Source organism: Typopeltis vanoorti, chromosome 2, assembly GCF_054136105.1.
Source record: "Typopeltis vanoorti isolate ZY-2024b chromosome 2, IOZ_Tvanoo_1.0, whole genome shotgun sequence".
NCBI classification, from domain to species: domain Eukaryota; kingdom Metazoa; phylum Arthropoda; class Arachnida; order Uropygi; family Thelyphonidae; genus Typopeltis; species Typopeltis vanoorti.
The window spans coordinates 26,658,101-26,678,350 of record NC_143550.1 but is presented as its reverse complement, the minus strand read 5'-3'; the positions used below and the strand labels follow the sequence as shown (position 1 = coordinate 26,678,350).

At 35.9% G+C, this 20,250-nt stretch overlaps 1 protein-coding gene across 3 annotated transcripts in view; it reads right to left on the bottom strand.

Annotated features, from left to right (window-relative positions):
- Positions 1-20,250, bottom strand: part of LOC150108890 (E3 ubiquitin-protein ligase RNF123-like) — a 660,886-nt gene that overhangs the window by 34,445 nt on the left and 606,191 nt on the right. For all 3 annotated transcript variants that reach the window (XM_090410696.1, XM_090410708.1, XM_090410702.1), the window contains one exon: positions 17,208-17,368. In XM_090410696.1, coding sequence (XP_090266822.1) covers positions 17,208-17,368 — 161 coding nt within the window. The remainder of the gene's footprint in view (positions 1-17,207; positions 17,369-20,250) is intronic.

The window sequence follows — 20,250 nt, the reverse complement described above, 5'->3', positions numbered from 1 at the left end:
TGGCCAATTTTCACATATGGAAGTGAGACCTCGATATTCAAGAACAGAGTAAGGCAACAGATAATGGCCTTTGAAATGTGGTGCTATAGGAGAGCTCTGAAATCCCATGGACAGAACATGACAAATACAGATGTCCTACAGAGAATGAGAACACAGAGATCTTTATTACAGGAAATGATCCAGAGAAAGATGAGATTGGCAGAACATGTACTAAGAGGTTCAGCAGGACAGAGGATACTAACAGTTTTAGAAGGAAAAATTATGGAAAAAGGATCAAGAGGCAAAAAACAAAGGACATGGCTTGAAGATATAAGATCATGGACAGGATCACATGGCTATGCAGAAACAAAAAGGAAAGTCACCAACAGAGAGAACTGGAAGGACATGGTGCTGCACCCTCTCACTGAGGAAGCTACATGAAGAAGAATATGTAATGGTATACAAAATGCATATTTATAGTGTAAAAATGCTCCTTCTCCATTTCTTTGCATTTTCTTCATTTAGTTTTTTTGATTTCCCATAAGATATAATGGAAAACTGGGTTTCGAGATACATACTTTTAGAGATACGAACCGCAGTCAGGAACGAATTAAGTTCGCAAGTCGAGGTACCACTGTATACATATTAAAAACACATTATTTCAGTAATGTCCATGGAGTCAATAGACTCATCATGGGAGGCCCACTCAACAAGCAACATTATCATAATAAACTTGGAAGTTATTTACACTCCCTATATTCAACAATGCACTCTGGCAATACATTTTACTTACCAACAACTCCATTTATTCATTCATATGGAGTTTCTCTCCTTTTTCCCACATCCCTTAGGATGGGTTGAGCCCTCATGATGAGGGATTAAGTATATATTTTATGACTGCAGATCTGTGTGTGTGTGCTGACGGGGCTGGTTTGCTTGTCCTGAGGGACGAAAAACCTGAGTTTCCAGGTGAAAAACCTCTACCTCCTTATGAGACCAGCTAAAGGTGAGTCGAAAGAGACCAGATAAAGGTTCCTCATGTCATGAACAAAAATTGAACCCAGGTTTTTCCAACCAAAGGACTATGTCTATGCAGACTGAGCTACGGAGGTTCTACAACTCTCCATAAAAAATATCTACTCCTCACACCCTTCTTAATGCCCATTCTTTTTATCATTCCTTATGTATTAATCTGGTAGAATCCTTTAACTTGAAGGTTTCTATCATATCTCCTCTTTCCCTCCTATCTACCTAACTCGGTAATTCACATTCCCTCAACCACTCTGCATAACCAAAGTGATATTTTCAGAATCCCAATATCACTTTGGTCATTTGTCTTTGAATCCACTCTAGTGTTTCCACATCACAATGAATACTAGGCAACCAAATCTGGGAGTCATTCCCCTATCCACCACCTGGGGATGTGACCTCTAGAGGTTACAGGCTCCTCCGACAGAAGTGTACACAGACTTTTATCTGTTGAAAACCTGAACCCATTACTAAGAGCCCATAGAGAAACATGATAAGTTGCTTGCTGAAGTTGATATGAGAGTAACAGTAAATTGAAGTCATCAACATATAGAGCATTGTCTATAGTGGGAGGAAGCTGTTCAGTGACTGTGTTAACTTTGATAGCAAAAAGTGTCACACTTAACACAGAGCCTTGAGGAACACCCTATTCTTGATGATATGGCCGATATAGTGTATTTCCCACTGTGACTTGGAATTCACCTGGACAGAAAGTTTTTAATAAATACAGGAAGGTGTCTTCTAAGATCTAGTTATCTTCTTCTAGCTTTACATTCTTTATGAGTTTTAGCTTGCAACACAATTTTTAGCCATTTTTTTTTTTTTTTTCTGTGCAATATTCTTCCAACTGTTAACTTTTAAAGTTGCAAGATCTTTATGTACATAATCAATCCATTGTTTTCTTGGTCTACCTTACTTCCTTTTTCCTAATGGTTTCCATTCAAATATATATTTTTTAACTCCTTTATCTTTTTTTCCATTCTTTCTATATGCCCCAACCATGCTATTCTTTGTGTCTTTATATATCTTCACCATCAATTAGTTGTTCAAGTTCATTATTTGTTCTAATTCTCCATATTACATTTTCTTCTTTTATTGGTCCATATATTTTCCTTTCAAAGATTCTCAAGGCTATCTATATCTTTTTGTGTTAATGGCAACATTTCACATCCATCTGTTGTTACAGATCTTATAATTGTTTTATAAAGTTTTAATTTAGAATTAAGATTAAGAATCTTATTACTCATAAACTTTTTATAAATATAATAACACTTATTTCCAGCCATGATTCTACTATTAATTTCAATGGATATATTATTGTTTGTTGTTATTATTAATGAACCTAAATATTTAAAACTGTATTCACCTATATTATATCTTGTAATATTTTTATTTATTGTCTTTCCGCATTGCATATATTTATTCTATTTGTTAATTTGTAATCCAACTTCTTTAGCGTTTCTATTAAGTTCTTCAAATTTCTCTTCTAAATCTTTTGTCCTACTACTTATTATTGCTACATCATCTGCATATGTACATATTTGTATTAATTTATTATTAATAAATCCTCTTATATTTTATTTTTGTATTATTGCTTCAAGTACAATAGGTCAGAGCAATAGGTCATTAAATATTTATTTGTTGAATCCTTTCCTGGTTTTGGGATAGCAATGACAACTGACTTTTGCCAAGAATCCAGAAACTTTTCCTCTGCAGGCCCTCCTTAACAAATGGCTGGTTGTATGGCTCAAGTCCATTAGTAGAAAAATTTAGCCTTTGTTTCTCTTGCTGCTCCTTCAGTATTAAAAATTAGGAGGATATGAAGCTGTTGCAGAGATTCTGGCAAAATTTTATCCATAAGTGTCTGCAATAGCTTTGGGAAATAACACTTCCATTATGGTCTAAGGTAAACAAACAGTATGTTCTATATGTGTGTGTGTGTATATATATATACACATAGAATTTGGAATTTGGAAACGATATGTGGTCGACATTTTCCTCATTTGGAGCCATGGCCATGATTCTCTCCTGGATTTCCTTGAACATCTCAATAGTCAACATCCAAATATCAAATTCATGGCTGAGTTTGAAACTAATGGCTCCCTGCCTTTCTTGGACATGAAACTAACCCATTCTTCCGAAAAACTTAAAATTTCGATGTACAGAAAACCTACACACACACCAATAGATATCTCCCATAGTCAGTCCCATCATTTCCCTCCTCAGAAACTTGGAATTATTTCTACTTTGGCATATAGAGCTCGCTCTCTTCTTGATGATCCTGATGAACTTCGTAAAGAAATCAATTTTCTTACATCTACATTCAGACTGAATGGTTATTCTCAAAAAATTACTAAAAAATTCCTTTTTAATCTCCTAGTCACCATACTCAAGAAATGAATAACGTTAAAGGCAATATATCTATTCCTTACATAAGCACAGTTTCTCAAAAATTAGTCAAGGTTCTCAAAAAATATAACATTAGAACTTTATTTACTCCGCTTCCTAAGATCCGCTCCCTAGTGAACCATCCAAAGCCTAGCCATCACAATCTAAAATATCCAGGTGTGTATAAGATATGGTGTGACTGCGACATCCCTTACTTTGGCCAGATGTATAAGTCTATTGAATTGTGTATGGAGGAGCACAGGAGGGACATTGCTTACAAGAGAACACGTGCCAGTGCTTTATCCAGCAATGTCCTTTTTTTGGCCAATTCTGATGATGAAACCATGGTCATACAATCCTTTGGGATAGATCTAACAACATTTTCAGTTGCCATGAGGAATTGGAGAGGAAAATTGTAGAATCCAGAGAAATCATCCTCAACCCTGTACATTTAAATAATAATTTAAGCTATAACCTCCCAGATTGTCATTCTGCTATGATCAAATACTGGCACTCACGAGATGCCATACGCACGCACTCACCCAACAATGACCAACAACAGAACTACTATGAATATGTTAACTACAACTTTTTCATTAAATATGTATAGTGACTTTCCTGTGCTATTCACAATTTTTTTATCTTCAATGTTTAAGGTTTTTTCTTTTATAAAAACACCTGAAGAAGTCTGTAAAAAGCCGAAACTAGTCGTGTGATACTATTAAACCTTTTTCCTTTTTTTCTCAGTTTTTGTCATTCAATTCTTTTTAAATAAATATATATATATATATGTATGCATGTATGTATGAAGATTGATTTACTCGGTTGTTATACATATTTTTAAAAAGAACTGAATGACTTAAACCGAGAGAAATGGAAAAAACAGTTTATTAGTACTACACAACTAGTTTCAACTTTCTAACAGCCTTCGTCAGGTGCACATTATAAAAGAAATAATCATTAAACATGGAGGAAAAAACTGTAAACATCACGGAAAGTAAATGTATATATTTAACGTTAAAACGTTGAAGTCAATGTATTCAAAGCTGTTCCCTCATTGGCTACATTGTTAGACGTGTGTGTGCTTATACCATCTCGTCAGCGCTAGTATTTGATCACAGCAGAATGACAGTCTGAAAGGTTGTAGCTTAGGTTGTTGTTTAGATGTACAGGGTTTTCTCCCAAGTATATGTATGTGTGTGTGTGTGTGTGTATATATATATATATATATATATATATATATATATATATATATATATATATATACACACACACACACACACACACACATATACTTGGGAAAAGGAGTAAAAAAACCAAGTTTATAAAATTACTTGGTATCCTTAATATATATTAAGGATACCAATGTGTGTGTGTACACACACACACCTTTCATTTTCCAGATTTTATCCCATACAATTTTGGCACTGGTCATTTGATTAACTAATAAGGTAAATTGGATCCAAAATATACCCTATGCTCTGTTTTGATCTCTTATTTTATTTTATTTTTTTTTTGAGCTGTCTGGCATTCTAGATTCCACCAAGGCAGGATAAAGTGGAAATCGAGATGATGTTCTTGGAATTGAGGCTGTTGCTGCCTGGACAATGCAGTCTGCTACATATTTTACTGCTTCATTGATAGTTGTTTGACTGACAGTATCAGCAGTAAATTTTACCAGATGAGAAAAGTGTTCCAGTCAGCCTGGTCCATTTTCTGTATGGGCATCCATGTAGGGGAGCATGGTTCCTGTGAAGACATTGTGCAAAGAACACGAAAGTGAACGCTTCCACATGCTAGTTCAACATTCCGCATGAACAGTGGAAGAATGGAAAAGGAGCAGATTGTAAGATCGATTGCAGAATATGAGCAGATAGGCATATGAAAGAAAGTATTGTCTATTATTCAAAAGGGAGAGGTCATTATTTTCAAGGATTCTTTCAATGATTTGACCTCGTCTATTTGTGTTGGCACTTTTAAACCTTGGTCAGGTTTATATTTATCAATTGTTTTTAGGAGGTATGCATGGCCAGTGATCATCTCTTCTGATAAAATATTCAATACATTTGATATGCCAGGGTCAGTTGGCAAGTTTAATTTGCTTTTAGCAGATACTGAACATTTTTTTGATGGGGGATGTTGGTGGTTTATCTTTAAGTGATATTTTTGCCATACGTTTTTCGACAAGTGGGTTCTCATCAAATCAAACCATTTTTGGAGTTGTCTCTGGAGGTCATGCAGTTAATGCTTTCAACAGAGAAGTGCTTGCAATCATAAAGTTCAGGTATAGTGAAATCAGATGGTGGAATAGAAATACATGTTTAAGTTGCTGTTGACATTTTCTTAATTGTTACCTTCTCAGTATATGAGGATCTCAGAGCAGGTGTGGTGGTGGTGACTAACTTTGGAGATAATATTCTGATATCACTCCTCTACAAGAGTTGGGTGTTTTATGAGGTGTTACTGTGATTGTTATTCCACCCATTGATGATGCTCTCAGTAGCTTCTTGGAATGTTGCTGACACAATGTTTCCACAAGGATATCAACAAAACTTCATTTCTTAACAGTTTCAAGGAGTCCTGCCAGTCTTTTAACTCCTTTTGAATAAAGAAGGGTGACACGTTCCCTATTGACTTTTCACTTGTTGCATGGATGATCAAAAACACTGGTACATTTATACTGGTATCATATATCTTTTGTTTCTTACTTCTATTACCAAATGCTGAATCTTGGTAGGGACTTTGCTAGGGCCCCTAACATGTTTGAGGAAGAAATCATGCTCAAGTAGATTTTGGTTCAGTGTCAGAGCTTCACACCCACCATGGAGCCACACATGGATGCCCACTGACTGGCAAACAATCACTGTGCTCAGGAGCGAAATACCAAGGCTACCCCCCCAGATGCTATACCAGCACAACAGCAATCCTTGGATCCTAACCATTGGGTGAGAGACTTACTGCAACACCAGTGACCTTTGCAGGCAAGCACATTAGTCGATTGCTCCTGGCTGGTCCATTCATGACTGCCTTGCTGAAGAAGAGGCCAAAGTAGTGTGACTGCCAGGATCCCTCTTTCCGGATGTCTAAAGGTTACACTGCATGGCAAACACAGCAGCAGGGTATTGGAACCAAGTGATGCTGGTCTGAAAGCATAGTTATGGCCAAGAGCAAGTGCACTAATTGGCACTTGTTAATTAGTGCACTTGCACACTTGCATTGACTTTATATTTTTTGATTCATTGGCTGCTGAAGCATTACAGATGTCTGAAAGGATCATCCAAAAGTCAGTGTTAAGTGTTATGGCAAGTTCCTCTTTTTACCACACAAATAGCTTTGTTAATATCAGCAAGTAGAATGTGCATGGCGCCAATCTGTTTACATAAAAGGGGCAAAGCAAGCATATCGGCTCGCTTTGCCCGCAGAGAGCCATTGGTGAATTAAAGTGATATCTCAATACAACAGTTAGGGATGACATTATTATCCTATCAACCTTTTAGAAAAGCTAATCTGTTCAGTTCTCTGGAAAGCTTCAGTTTCTGCTTATTGTAAAGACAGGCCTTATGTGCTGTGAAATCTCCATGTATTATGTAAGTCTTGTGGTAAGGCTTCTATTGACTATTCATATCCATAATATTTTAAGCAAATTCCAAATTAAACAAAATAATATTAATTACAATAAATTTAATTAATACTTCCAATATTTTAGCAAAGTCAAATTTTCATCATCAGGGAAACACAATGTAATATGAGAGTGGTCTGAAAAGTTCTTGGCTTTGATCATAGATGGCAACACTATCAGCAAGATTTTTTTTTCCCCCTAAGTTGGTACATCTGTCATAAGTATCCATGTGAAATTGCAAGTCATTCTATCAAGTAGTTTGTTTTATATATCTGTCTGAAGATGTTGCCTGTATCCCTTGAAATGCATATAATTGAGTATCGTGAGGTTATAAAATTATTTGTAAAAGAAGGTTTAACGCCAAAAGAAATTCATTTGAAGTGCCCATAAAAGTTTATGGGCGCTCTTCTCTTTCATTTTTGACAATTAAGAAATGGGCTGCCGAGTTTAAATGTGGACATACCAGCCTTGAAGATGATCCATGTGAAGGATGTCTAAAAAGTATAACAACACCAAAAATCAATGTTAAAGATATCAAGCAATTTTAAACCTGGTTTTACTCCATTTCCCAAGTAAGCAAACAGACAAACAAGTCAAGTTTGCGCCTGCAAGTGTTGCAAGTATAGCTGACCCTGCACGTAGTGCAAGACCAAGGCAACTCATGGTAAAAATAGAATAAGCTCTGATCACCAATCTTAATTCTGGTAAAATACTTATAAGCTCTGTATTACTACAATCTTGGTATTTCTAGCCTGGCTCCCACTGATGAGACCTCAATAAAGGTCAAAACTGGTCTGGGTGGTGGCCCCTTGCCTTTAATACAAAGCATCATACATCTCCTCCAGGAGATGTGCTTTGCATTAAGGGTAAATATTAAGATTGGTGATCAAAGCTTATTCTATTTTTACCATGAGTTGCCTTGGTCTTGCACTACGTGCAGGGTCAGCTAGAATTGCAACACTTGCAGGTGCAAACTTGACTTGGTTGTCTGTTTGCTTACTTGGGAAATGGAGTAAAACCAAGTTTAAAATAGCTTGGTATCTTTAACATTTATTATACCCAAAGAAAATACTTTCTACATTTAACACCAGAAATCATTGATCAAGTGCATGATATGTAGTGGATGACCGACGAGTCAAAGTGTGTGAAATTGCTGAGACTACAGGCATTTCAAAAGAACGTGTAGGATGTATTTTGCATGAAGAATTGCAAATGAAAAAGCTTTGCACAAGATGGGTGCTATGCTGATCAAAAACGCACTCGCATGAAAATCTCTGAACAGTTTCGAGGGTTTTAACAAGAATAAAACTGATTCTGTGCGTTGATTTATTACTATGGATGAGACTTGGATTCACCATTACACAGCAATCAAAACAGTGCACAGAAGCCAGTTGTTCAGCACCAAAGAAGAAAAAGTCGGTTCTATCAGCAGGAACGGTCATGGCATCAGTGTTTTGGGATGCTAAAGGCATTTTGTTTATATTAATTATCTTGAAAATGGAAAAACAATAGCTGTGGAATATTATTCTGATCTTTTAACCAGACTAGAAGAAAAAATTCATGAGAAAAGATCCAGTTTGCAGAAGGAAAAAAAAATCATCTTTCATCAGGCCAATGAACTGCCCACAAAGGTGTTTTTGGCAATGGAAAAATTAAGGGAACTGTACTATGAATTGTTGGAACATCCACCCTATTCCCCAGATTTGGCTCCCTCTGACTTCTATCTCTTCCCAAAACTAAAACTCTTCCTTGCTGGTCAGTGTTTTTCTTCAAATCAAGAAGTGATTGCAGCTGTAGAGGGGTATTTTGCAGCGTGACCAGAAAATTTGGCGCAAACATTTTCGCTGTGAACATTTACACCATAAGAAATTTTCAGCATAAAACATTTTCACCGTAAGACATTTTACATTAATTTTTGTAAATAATCAATGGATGATAAAGGGTATTATAAATTCATTAAAAAGACAAATCTTTATTAAGGTGAATGTCAGTGATACATAATATAATGAAATCATTTAAAAATTGTGCAAAATAAAAAAGATGCTGTGTAAATAATTAATTTTTACTGTGGATTGCCAATTCAACAAATCTATCAGTAACATCGCTCACTGGAAAAAATGCTAATGCTGTGAAGCATTTAATTTTCGCATTGAATTCAGCATCTGTTTGATAGCATAACTTCAAACCAATGGCAACAATTTTGAGATAAAGTTTTTGTGCCATATGAAATAAACAATGTGTTATAGTTGTTGATATAAATATGTTAGAAAAAGCATTGATAGTTGCTTTCTCGAAGTCAACCATTAATGTTTTGGGATCTAATGATGAACGTAAGCCCTTTAAGGCACTTTAACACTGAATAATCTGCTGTAAGTTAATTCTGATTTGCCAGGAAGCAAAGCAAAAAGCCATCATGGAATCCTTAGGGGTCTCATGCCAGTCCCAAACTGGTCTGATAGTGGCCCTTCCCTTACTGCATAGCATTATACATGTCGGCAAGGAGATGTGCTTTGCATTATGGGAGATACTAAGACAAGTGATAAGAGCTTAGTCCATCTTTACCACGAGTTGCCTCAGTCCTGAAGATACTTCAGGCGCAAACTTTGTTTGCTTACACTTAGATAAAGGATTAAACTAAATTTATTATAGTGTAACCACCAAGTGGAAAAAAACTTCCGACTTTTCAGATCACCCTCGTATAATACATACATACCAGCACTACTGTGTAATGAGGCTGAAGCATGGCAACTGCAAGTAAGCCTGAAGTCCTAAATAATGCCCTCCAGTGAGCTTAAATGGGTATCCTTAGCTGGGAGGCTGAAGCACAGAGGATAGGAGTTCCCAAATTTGGGAAAGTTTCATGCAACTAAATTTGTTGATGTTCAGGTTTCTTAAGGCAGAAGCAGATTCAAGGAATAGGTTTTCATATTTACATATATTCACTGTGGTAGAGAAGAGTGGCCTTCTTCCATTGTATCCTGCAAAGCATGGTCAGCAAGTCCTGAATGGCTCAAAAAGTTAGCACATCAATAAGTATACTAATCTAAAAAAAATTCTGCTCTCTCTCTCTCAAGTAAACACCCTAATAAACTTATCTTCATTTACCCTCAAGAAAGAAGCAATTAGTGTCCTGCTCTTGGCCATAACTATGCAATTGCAACAAAAAAAAATTCCTACAGAAGAAATCATGATTCAGATTGAACATGGGATTCTTATTCTTCCCACTCATATTGCTAACAATATCAAACTGGATGTTGCCAATGTACTGATACAAGCAAAACCACTAAAAAAGTAACCTCTCCCATTAGAAAAATGAAGGACTACTGGAAATGAAGAAGCACAACAGAATAATAATTACTAAATCTGATAATGCTACAGTAGCTCTAAACCACCATGACTACACATTAAAACTTGCCCTTTGCTTAAAGATTGCTCAACTTATATTTCCTAAGACCAGTGCTTCCCAAAGTGGGCAGTACCGCCCACTTGGGAGCGCTGAAACAATCCGGGGGGGGGGGGGACAGTAGTGGCCTCATGAGCAAAAGGGGACGTTGAATTGAAGTGGGGAGGGCAGCGAAAAGGACAAAATTCTGGTCAAATTTTGTATGAAACTTGAATAGTTTCTACATTCTGGATTTAATATCCACTTGATTTATGTAATTAGTTTTAGATTGTTTCTGAATTGTGCAACAAACAGTTAGCAATTTGATATAGTGCATATTTGATAACTAGTTGGTACCTTACTTACACACAAAGCAAATTATTGTTGTTCCAATAAAACAGCAGATTTCAGGTGAGTATTTTTATACCTTTTTCTTTTAAAAATAATTTGGTTTAGATATCTGAGAAATTGCATTCTAGTAATTTTGTAAATTTAACTTTTTTTACAGATAATATCGTAGCTGAACCCAAGAAGAAATGTAGAGAATGTAATATAAAATTAAGGGGATATTAAATTAAATCCCACATTGTTTTAAAACCGAATAAGAAACTCAAAGATCGGAATGAAAGAGTTTCATGCCGAATATTGTAACTATAAAAGTATCGGCGACTACTAGCGTAAGCTAAAGCACGTAGTTCAAGTACATAGTACAAATTAGGGCAACTCGTAGCAAAGGTGGAGAAAGTTCTGATCGCTATTCTTAGTATTTCACATAATGTAAAATCCATCTCCTAGGAGATGTATGATGTTATACATTATGGTGGGAGGTCACTACCCAGACCGGTTTTGATCTTTATTAAGATCTCATCAGTGAGTAGCTAGACCAAATATAATACTAAGGGTATAGCGAAAAGAACTTGTATACTCTTCTATATGAGTTGTCAAAAAGGTGCTCCCATAAATTATTTAAAATAAAGAGCCAATAGGCTTCATTTCGGCAATGTAAAACATTATTTAAATTAAGGGGATATTAAATCCCACATTGTTTTAAAACCAAATAAGAAACTCAAAGATCGGAATCAAAGAATTTCATGTCGAATGTAGTAACTATAAGAGTATCGGCGACTACTAGCGTAAGCTAAAACACGTAGTTCAAGTACATAGTACAAACTAGGGCAACTCGTAGCAAAGGTGGAGAAAGTTCTGATCGCTATTCTATTCAAAATGAAGCCTATTCGCTCTTTATTTTAATTAATTTATGGGTGCACCTTTTTGACAACTCATATAGCAGAGTACATAAGTTCTTTTCGCTATACTCTTAGTATTGAATCTGTTCCAGCTACTCACTGATGAGATCTCAATAAAGATCGAAACCAGTCTGGGTACTGACCTCCCACCATAATGTATAACATCATACATCTCCTAGGAGATGGGTTTTATATTATGTGAAATACTAAGAATAGCGATCAGAACTTTCTCCACCTTTGCAACAAGTTGCCCTAGTTTGTACTACCTACTTGAACTACATGCTTTAGCTTATGCTAGTAGTCGCCGATACTTTTATAGTTACTATATTCATCATGAAACTCCTTGATTCCGATCTTTGAGTTTCTTATTCGGTTTTAAAACAATGTGGGATTTAATATCCCCTTAATTTAAATAATGTTTTACATCGCTGAAATGAAGCCTATTGGTTCTTTATTTTAAATAATTAAGTAATATAAAATATAAAATATTTGAAATACGTTTTATTCAATCCCTACAAACAAAACATTACCAATGTGCCTGAATTACCAAAAAGTTTTTTCAAATGAATCTATGAAGTCTTCAAGGCTAGAAGAACATTTAACAAAAGTTCATGTTAATAAAAAGGATAAAGATTTATTGTATTTTCAAGAACTTAAAGAAAAATTTTTGAAATAATTAACATTGGCAGGTATGTTTTCAGCAGCATTCAAACTAGATAATGATGGGTTGCATGCCTCTTACATTTCTTTACTGATTGCTAAATCAGGAAAACAGCATACTATTGGTGAAGAACTAATCCTACCAGCTGTTAGTGAGGTCACATGCACTGTACTGCACAAGCCAGCCTCTGATATTACCAAGAAAATTCATTTCAGCAATAATACAGTGCAACGAAGAATTGATGAAATGGTCCAGGATGTTGAAGACTCATTATGCGAGTATTTAAAAACAACCCACCTCTCTATACAACTTGATGAGTGTACTTTACCAGGAAATGAAGTTTTATTTTTAACATATGTATGATACATAAAAGAAGAAAAAATTTGCCAACAATTATTATTTGCTAAAAATGTGCTAACTGACACTAAAGGTGAATCGATATTTAATGCATTTTAAGAGTTTTTTTAAAGAAAAAGAAATCCCTCTGAATAATATCTTGTCAGTTGCTACCGATGGTGCTCCGGTGATGGTAAGGCACTATTGTGGTTTTATTGCATATTTCAAAGAGGTGCTGCCAAATGTATTCACTGTATACAGTGTCATTCATTGTCAACATTTAGTTGCCAAATACCTCACTGATCACATACACAAGTCATTACATTATGTAATTACAGCAGGCAATGTATTCACTGTACACAGTGTCATTCATTGTCAACATTTAGTTGCCAAATACTTCGCTGATCACATACACAAGTCATTACATTATGTAATTACAGCAGGCAACAAAATCAAAAGTCATTCATTGAATGACAAATTGTTTGGACAACTTTGTATTGAAAATGATGAAGAATTCAATTGCTTGTTGCCCCATACAGAAGTTTGTTGGCTATCAAAGGGTGCCTGTTTGAATCAATTTCATAAACTCTTTGACTAAGTGCTACAGTTTTTAGAAAACAGAAATGATTCTTTATAAGCCAACTTGATTAAGTTCAGAAGTGACATAACTTATTTGACCAACTTGTTTGACAAACTTAATGCAACAAATCTACAGCTCCAATGAGATGGGCTGAATTTAATAAAAACAAAAGCTGTTATTTCTGTTTTTATGTCAAAACTTGTCCTGTACAAATGAAACTTAGGACGAAGAGAATTCAGCCAGTGGAAAAATGTGATGACGACATGCTCAGTTATTGTCAGCACTTAGAGGCTCTCCATTGTGATTTCAGCCAACAATTTAAAGATATTCTTGAAATGAAAATACCCGACTGAGTTTTGGACCCATTTTCAAGTAGTACAAAAACAGAAGAATCTTTACAATTACAAGAAGAGAACTGATAGAAGTAACAACAAATGAGGAATTGAAATTAAAATTCAAAAACAGGTACTGACAGTTCTCATTGCAAAAGTAGATGCCCATACTTTATTCTGGATTGTGGGCTGTAGTAAAGAAGTTTTTAATCGCATTCCCATCATCATATTTAGTGGAATGGGTTCAGTGCAGTCACAAATCTTTTAACTAAAAAAAAAAAAAAAAAAACCTGCAAAAGCTGATTGTGATGATTTAAGAATGCTGCTAACAAATACAGAGCCAAATATCAATAAATTGGTAGCAGCACACCAGGCTCATCCTTCCCATTAGGATTGCTTTTAATATTACTGATCATTATTTACTATTTCATATTTGATTTTTATGTATGTGCAATTTATATTTGTTTTCTTAATTTTAATAGTATTATTAAATTTTCTGCTCCAACTTGTCTAGAAGACAAATTGGAGCTGAAAATTGCACATAGGTTTATGTGCAACTGTGATGCACATAGGTTTTTCAATTGCACATAAACCTATGTTTATGTGCAATTTATGTTTCTTTTGTTGATTTCAATAAATAGTTTTAAATTTCAGTTCCAAGGTGTCTTATTTCCAAAACTTCAAGGATCTCTAATAGATGCATAAAAAAACACAAATTTTTCTGTATCTGTTTGTTTGCTTAAAACTCAAGAATCTGATCTGATTTTCTTTTATATGCATCAGGTAGAGTTGGTCAGATCTTACAAAGTAGTTTCCAGGGGAGTGGGTCTTGAATAATTTCTTTTTGGAAAAGGGGGCAGTAAGCCAAATAAGTTTGGGACCCACTACCTTAGACTATGACCCTACCAATACACAGATCAAGTTACTTATAGTTGAAAAGGTCATCTTCTGGCCTACTGAAATTATTAATAAACTATCATCATCATCAAATTCCTGACATGTAGCCTCAACAGGTGTACAGAATATGATAGTACTACATGAAAAATTTACATATTACAAACTTCCTATCTACAATTTTCCTCCAAATCAGTCTGTTACTTGTCAAGACTCCAACATTATCAGATCTTATATTTCTATCGTCTAAGGCACTTTGTACCGTATCAATCCACCTATATCTTGGTCTTCCTCTGGGTCGTTTTCCTGCCAACCTGGCAGAGAACACTTGTTTTGCTAATCTTTTCTCGCCCATTCTGTTTAAGTGACCATACCACCTGAGATTAGCTCTGCTAACACATTCCTGGAAGCTGACAATGTCAAGTTCTTTCCTAATATCCTGGTTTTTAATATGATATTGCCATCTGTTCACGCCTCTAATCGTTCTCAGGACTCTCATATCTGCAGTCTCTAGTCTTTGGTCAAGTGTTTTACTTCTGACCCAGCTCTTAGATCCATCAGTTAAAACTGGTTTGAACACTGTCTTGTATACAGCTAATTTAGTGTTCCGACTAATTTCTCTCTTATTCCATATGAATTTATTCATCCGACTTACTACCATACCAGCTTTGTTGATTCTGTTGTCTATTTCCATATTTAATTTACCATCTTCACTAAAAATTGTGCCTAAGTAGCTGAAATGTTTTACTTGTTCCACAGATTCCCCGTTCACAACATAGTTGACATTTTCAACAATTCTACCTATTTTCATTGTCTTTGTCTTTTTAATGCTCACCTTCATACCATATCTATTACAACAGTTATTCAATTTAGTCAAGGAATCTAGTAGACTCATAGCAGATTTATTTAGAAGTATAACATCGTCCGCATAAAGCAAAGAGCTGACATTAACATCTCCAATTCTGATATTATGTTTAATACCACTTTCCTTCATAATGTCATCCATATAGATAATGAATAACAGAGGGGATAATGTACATCCTTGTCTCACACCAGATTTAACATTACACCATCTTCCTGTATTTCCTTCAATTCTAACTGCTGACTTACAACTCAAATAAAGACTAAGTATTGCTTGATATAATGTCCCATTGACACCATATAACTGTAGCTTATTGAATAACTTCTCTCTTGGCACCTTGTCATCTGCCTTGAGCAGAAATCCAACAGGTATTGGCTATTATTATTAGCTTTGCTGTTTTCTCCAAATTTGCCCAAAATATTTTTGTATGTCTGACAATCATTTCCTACTCTGCTATTTAGATCCCCAACAAGGACCAACTTTTCCTTTTTCATTGTGTCAGTTGCTTTTTGTAAAGCATCAAAAAATTCCTCCACTTCTACCTTAGTAGAACCTTCTGTGGGGCCTTAGGCACAAATAAATCTCATTGTTCAATTCCCTATTCTGATATTAGTCCGCATCACTCTACTTGAGACTGCCTGCCATTCAAGAAGATTAGCCTCGTATTTTGTGTTGAATACTATGGCTACTCCTTCTTTTCCTTGATTGTCATTTCCTGAATATAACATTTTGTATTTATTGCTCCGAAAGATTATGTCAATCTGGTACTTATCTAATTCTTCAGCTAGCTCCATTTCTTTGTCATTCAGGCTTCTTATGTTGATAGTACTGATCTTTAACTCTGGTGATGTTGAGTTGGGATGTGCTTTCAGATTTGTTCCAGTAGCTGACTTTTCGCTGTTTGTCCTGGTTCCCTGGCGAAAACAACGTGAGCCTTGTTTAACCGGGCAACGCCCTAGCAGGCATGAAATTTTGTCATGTTGTACCATCATTTTGTATATTGCTTTAAGCCAATAAGAATACAATTTGTTTGGCTAAATTCCAAATTGCCAGCCCATACTCGTTCATTCAGTATCCAGGTAGATACCTAACAGGGTGCACCACGAGAAGGTGAGGATTGGACATTAGACCAGAAGCCCTGGTCGGTTCTCCGCATTCCTTTAAAGGCTATGTGGAGGTCTCCTCTCAGTTATACAGCTTTGACCCTTAAGCACCCCTCTGCCATTAATAAACTAAAACCATACAATTCTTTACCCCTCCCCACTGCCAGATATACAGACTATTTAAAATACACAAACAGAATGTGCCATTACTTGGGATGAATGAATAAAGGAGTTGACTGATGAAATAGTATTATCATGGATTGAGTTTAGGGGAAATTATGATGAGCATCGTGTAGACCCTCCTGTACCAAAATGAAGAACTGTAGAGGAGTCTACAATAATCATAATGATACATAATTTTGATGGAACCTCTCTGCCATTTTTGACTGTCTCTTAATGCTGAAAGAGTTTTAGATATGAGAAGTCTTTATTTAATTATTCTGTAATTAAGAATGAATACCTATCTTTTAACCCCTTGCAATTTCCTATCATCTTGAAAATATGAACATATAATAGTTGTTATAAACCTACTTTTTTGTTGTTTACCAGCAATTAATACTAAATCATACAATCTCATTATTAAATTAAGATAGTCAATTCTCACTATAACAAATACCATTTTAGTAAATTCACTAATTATAATAAACTCATCCCTCATAATAGTCCTGGCCAAAGTTTCAACAGTATTAACAATTCTAAAGGAAATTCAAAACTATTCCTTTGTTCCCCTACAGATTTTCTGTAGTGAACAGCAGAAATGCGTTGCACATAATATACATAAAAATGGTCACCTACCTATGAGGAGATCCATTAAGTATTAAGGATATTAAAATGCCAGCAACTGCTGCTAAAATGGGAAAATGATCAACTGCTTCTAGTCCTGGAATTTCCATACTGACAACTAAGTAAAAGCAACCAGATCTGGATGTGACTCTGTTTAAGACCTGGCACATCAGCTATATAAGACAAAAAAAAAAAAAAATACTGCAAAGAGTGATTTCATTGTTTATATTTTTTGTCATGTAAATCCCACCCATGAAAAGTTAACAATTTATAGCAGTGTTGCGGATAGGCAGAGGATTAGATAATTTAGGAACCCTGTTCCAGAAACCTAACACGAACTTTTTTAAGATACCTTAACTCTCCACTAAGTGAGGTGATGGTCTCAAAGTTTGCATTTAAAATTGTCTGCTAAAAGAGTCATGAAACAACATCAATGCCACAGTAGCAAAAGTGTTAATTCAGACCCACAGCCTGTTAGGTGGAAAAAGAGATGGTATCCTAATCACTCACCCAACCAAGATGGTTTCCAGCATGCTGAGAATGACACTGACGAGTTATGTAATTCAAATAAATTATTTTGTTATTTATCTATATTGACTACTCATAAGAAATACAACCTAGCCAATGCAAATTATCAAATAATTAATTTTTTTTTTTAAAGAATGAAGAACCTATCAATTGTTTTTTAATCTAACTTTTTTTTTCAATATCGGTACAGTGCCTTTAATTATTCTTCAACCTTAACCTGCATATTTCATAATCACTCAACTTTGTTATAATTTGGTAACAAGGAAATTATAATGCAAAATGTATTTTAACCTGACATTAAGAGCAAAATTCTGACATCAATGTATTTTACTTTCATTCATAAAAGAAATAAATGAAACCCCTTTTTCATTATGTGAAACATTCTTCTCTACAAAGCTATTTGAGCCACTTACAACTTGTCTTCCTGTTTTTCAGTCACTGCCCATGTCTCACTTCCATATGCAAAGATTGGAATGATGCAGATATTACTATTATGATTAAGGCCACCCGTGGAGTCACACAACTCATTGTGGAAGGCCCAAGATAAAAAACAAAGTCTATCATGCCATTCATTGACCAATCCTGTTCTCACCACTCTATCAAGCAATGCATTCCACGGTTCAATCATCTTCTATGCAGAGAAACCATCCTCATCCTCTTGCTCACAGCTACCTTTTGTAACTTCCAGGGATGATCCCTTGTATTTGCTCTTCTCCCCCTGTTTCACCAAATGAAAAACTCCCCAGTGTCAGCCCTGAAACCACCTTTCAACAGCATAAAAGTCTTCTTCCATCTACCAAACTCTGCGGTCCACATTCTCTCAGCCTATCTTCATAACTAACACTGTACAGTCCTGGTACCATCTTAGTTATCCCCTTCAAATTCTGGGGACCTTCTGTCCACAGGACAGAAGGGTAATGAGTGTGGTAAGAAAAAGAAAAGCGGATTATGAAAGGGAATTAGCCACGCAAGCTAAAGAGAATCCCAAACAGTTTTTTCGATATGCTGCAAGTAAAAGAAAAAATGTATAGAGCAGAATGATTTTAAGGAATGCCGATGGTAGGGAGGTAACTGAATCAGTTGATATAGTGGAATTACTGAGCAAGCGCTTTGCAAGAGTATATCATCCAGGCGATGATATTGCAGGAATGAATTGATTATGAAAGGGAATTAGCCACGCAAGCTAAAGAGAATCCCAAACAGTTTTTTCGATATGCTGCAAGTAAAAGAAAAAATGTATAGAGCAGAATGATTTTAAGGAATGCCGATGGTAGGGAGGTAACTGAATCAGTTGATATAGTGGAATTACTGAGCAAGCGCTTTGCAAGAGTATATCATCCAGGCGATGATATTGCAGGAATGAAGGAACCAATAGCTTATACGGGAATTGCGGTGAATAATATATTACAAAACCTTAATGTGAATACATCTGTGGGATTGAATGGTATACTCGGGTCTTACATAAAGCGGCTAAAAAATTGTCAGTGCCCTTGACCATTTTGTTTGCGTCTTGGGTCTGGGTTAGTCCTGAGGGAGTGGAAAATATTTCCACTGCATAAAGGAGGTTCCAAGACTGCTGTTGCAAATTACCGGCCGATCAGCATCAGCATATCAGGAGTCGTTGTCAAGGTTTTGGAGAAAGTAATCAAGAGAAAAATACAGGAATGGATAGATGAAAATCGGATACTGTATGGGGGACAGCATGGTTTTGTGAAGGGTAGATCATGCCTCACTAACTTGCTTACGTTTTATAACACAGTGACGGCTGTACTGGATAAGGGTAATGGGTATACAGTGATACTGCTGGGCCTTTGACAGGATACCACATATAATTCTAATCAGTAAACTGCAGCATATGGGGATGGATATAGGGTTGGTGAGAATGGATAGGAGGGTGGTTGATGGAGAGATATCAGAGAGTAGTTTATTCAGGGGTAGAGTCCAAAAGACGACCTGTGACTAGTGGTATGCTGCAGGGTTCTGTTCTTGGACCACTACTATTTAATTTGTCCATTAATGATATAGGAAAGGATCTGAGAGGAAATGTTCATTTGTTTATGAACATGGATGCAAAGTTGTGTAGAGCAATACTGAATGCACATGATGTCAAAATTTTGCAGGATGATTTGGATAGATTGGAGGACTGGGCTAAGGAGAATGGATGTCAATTTAATGTGGCAAAGTGTAAGGTTATGCATTTTGGGGGTGAAAAGATTAGCAGCAGTATACCACATTGGTGGAACTGTACTCCAGGAGATTGACGAGGTCAGGGATTTGGGAGTGTTGGTAGATAGGGAGATGAAGTTTAGGGGGCACATTGCAAGAGTGGCTAAATCAGCTCATCAACTCACTTGGTTGTTGAAAAATACTTTGACGAGCAGAGACAAGCAAGTTATTGTACCTCTGTACCGAGCCTTGATAAGACCTCATCTCGACTACTGTGCCCAGATTTGGTCACCTAGGTTTCTTCTTGATGGGGGAGGAGGTGGAGAGGATGCAGAGGCGAACGACCAAGATGATAGCAGGT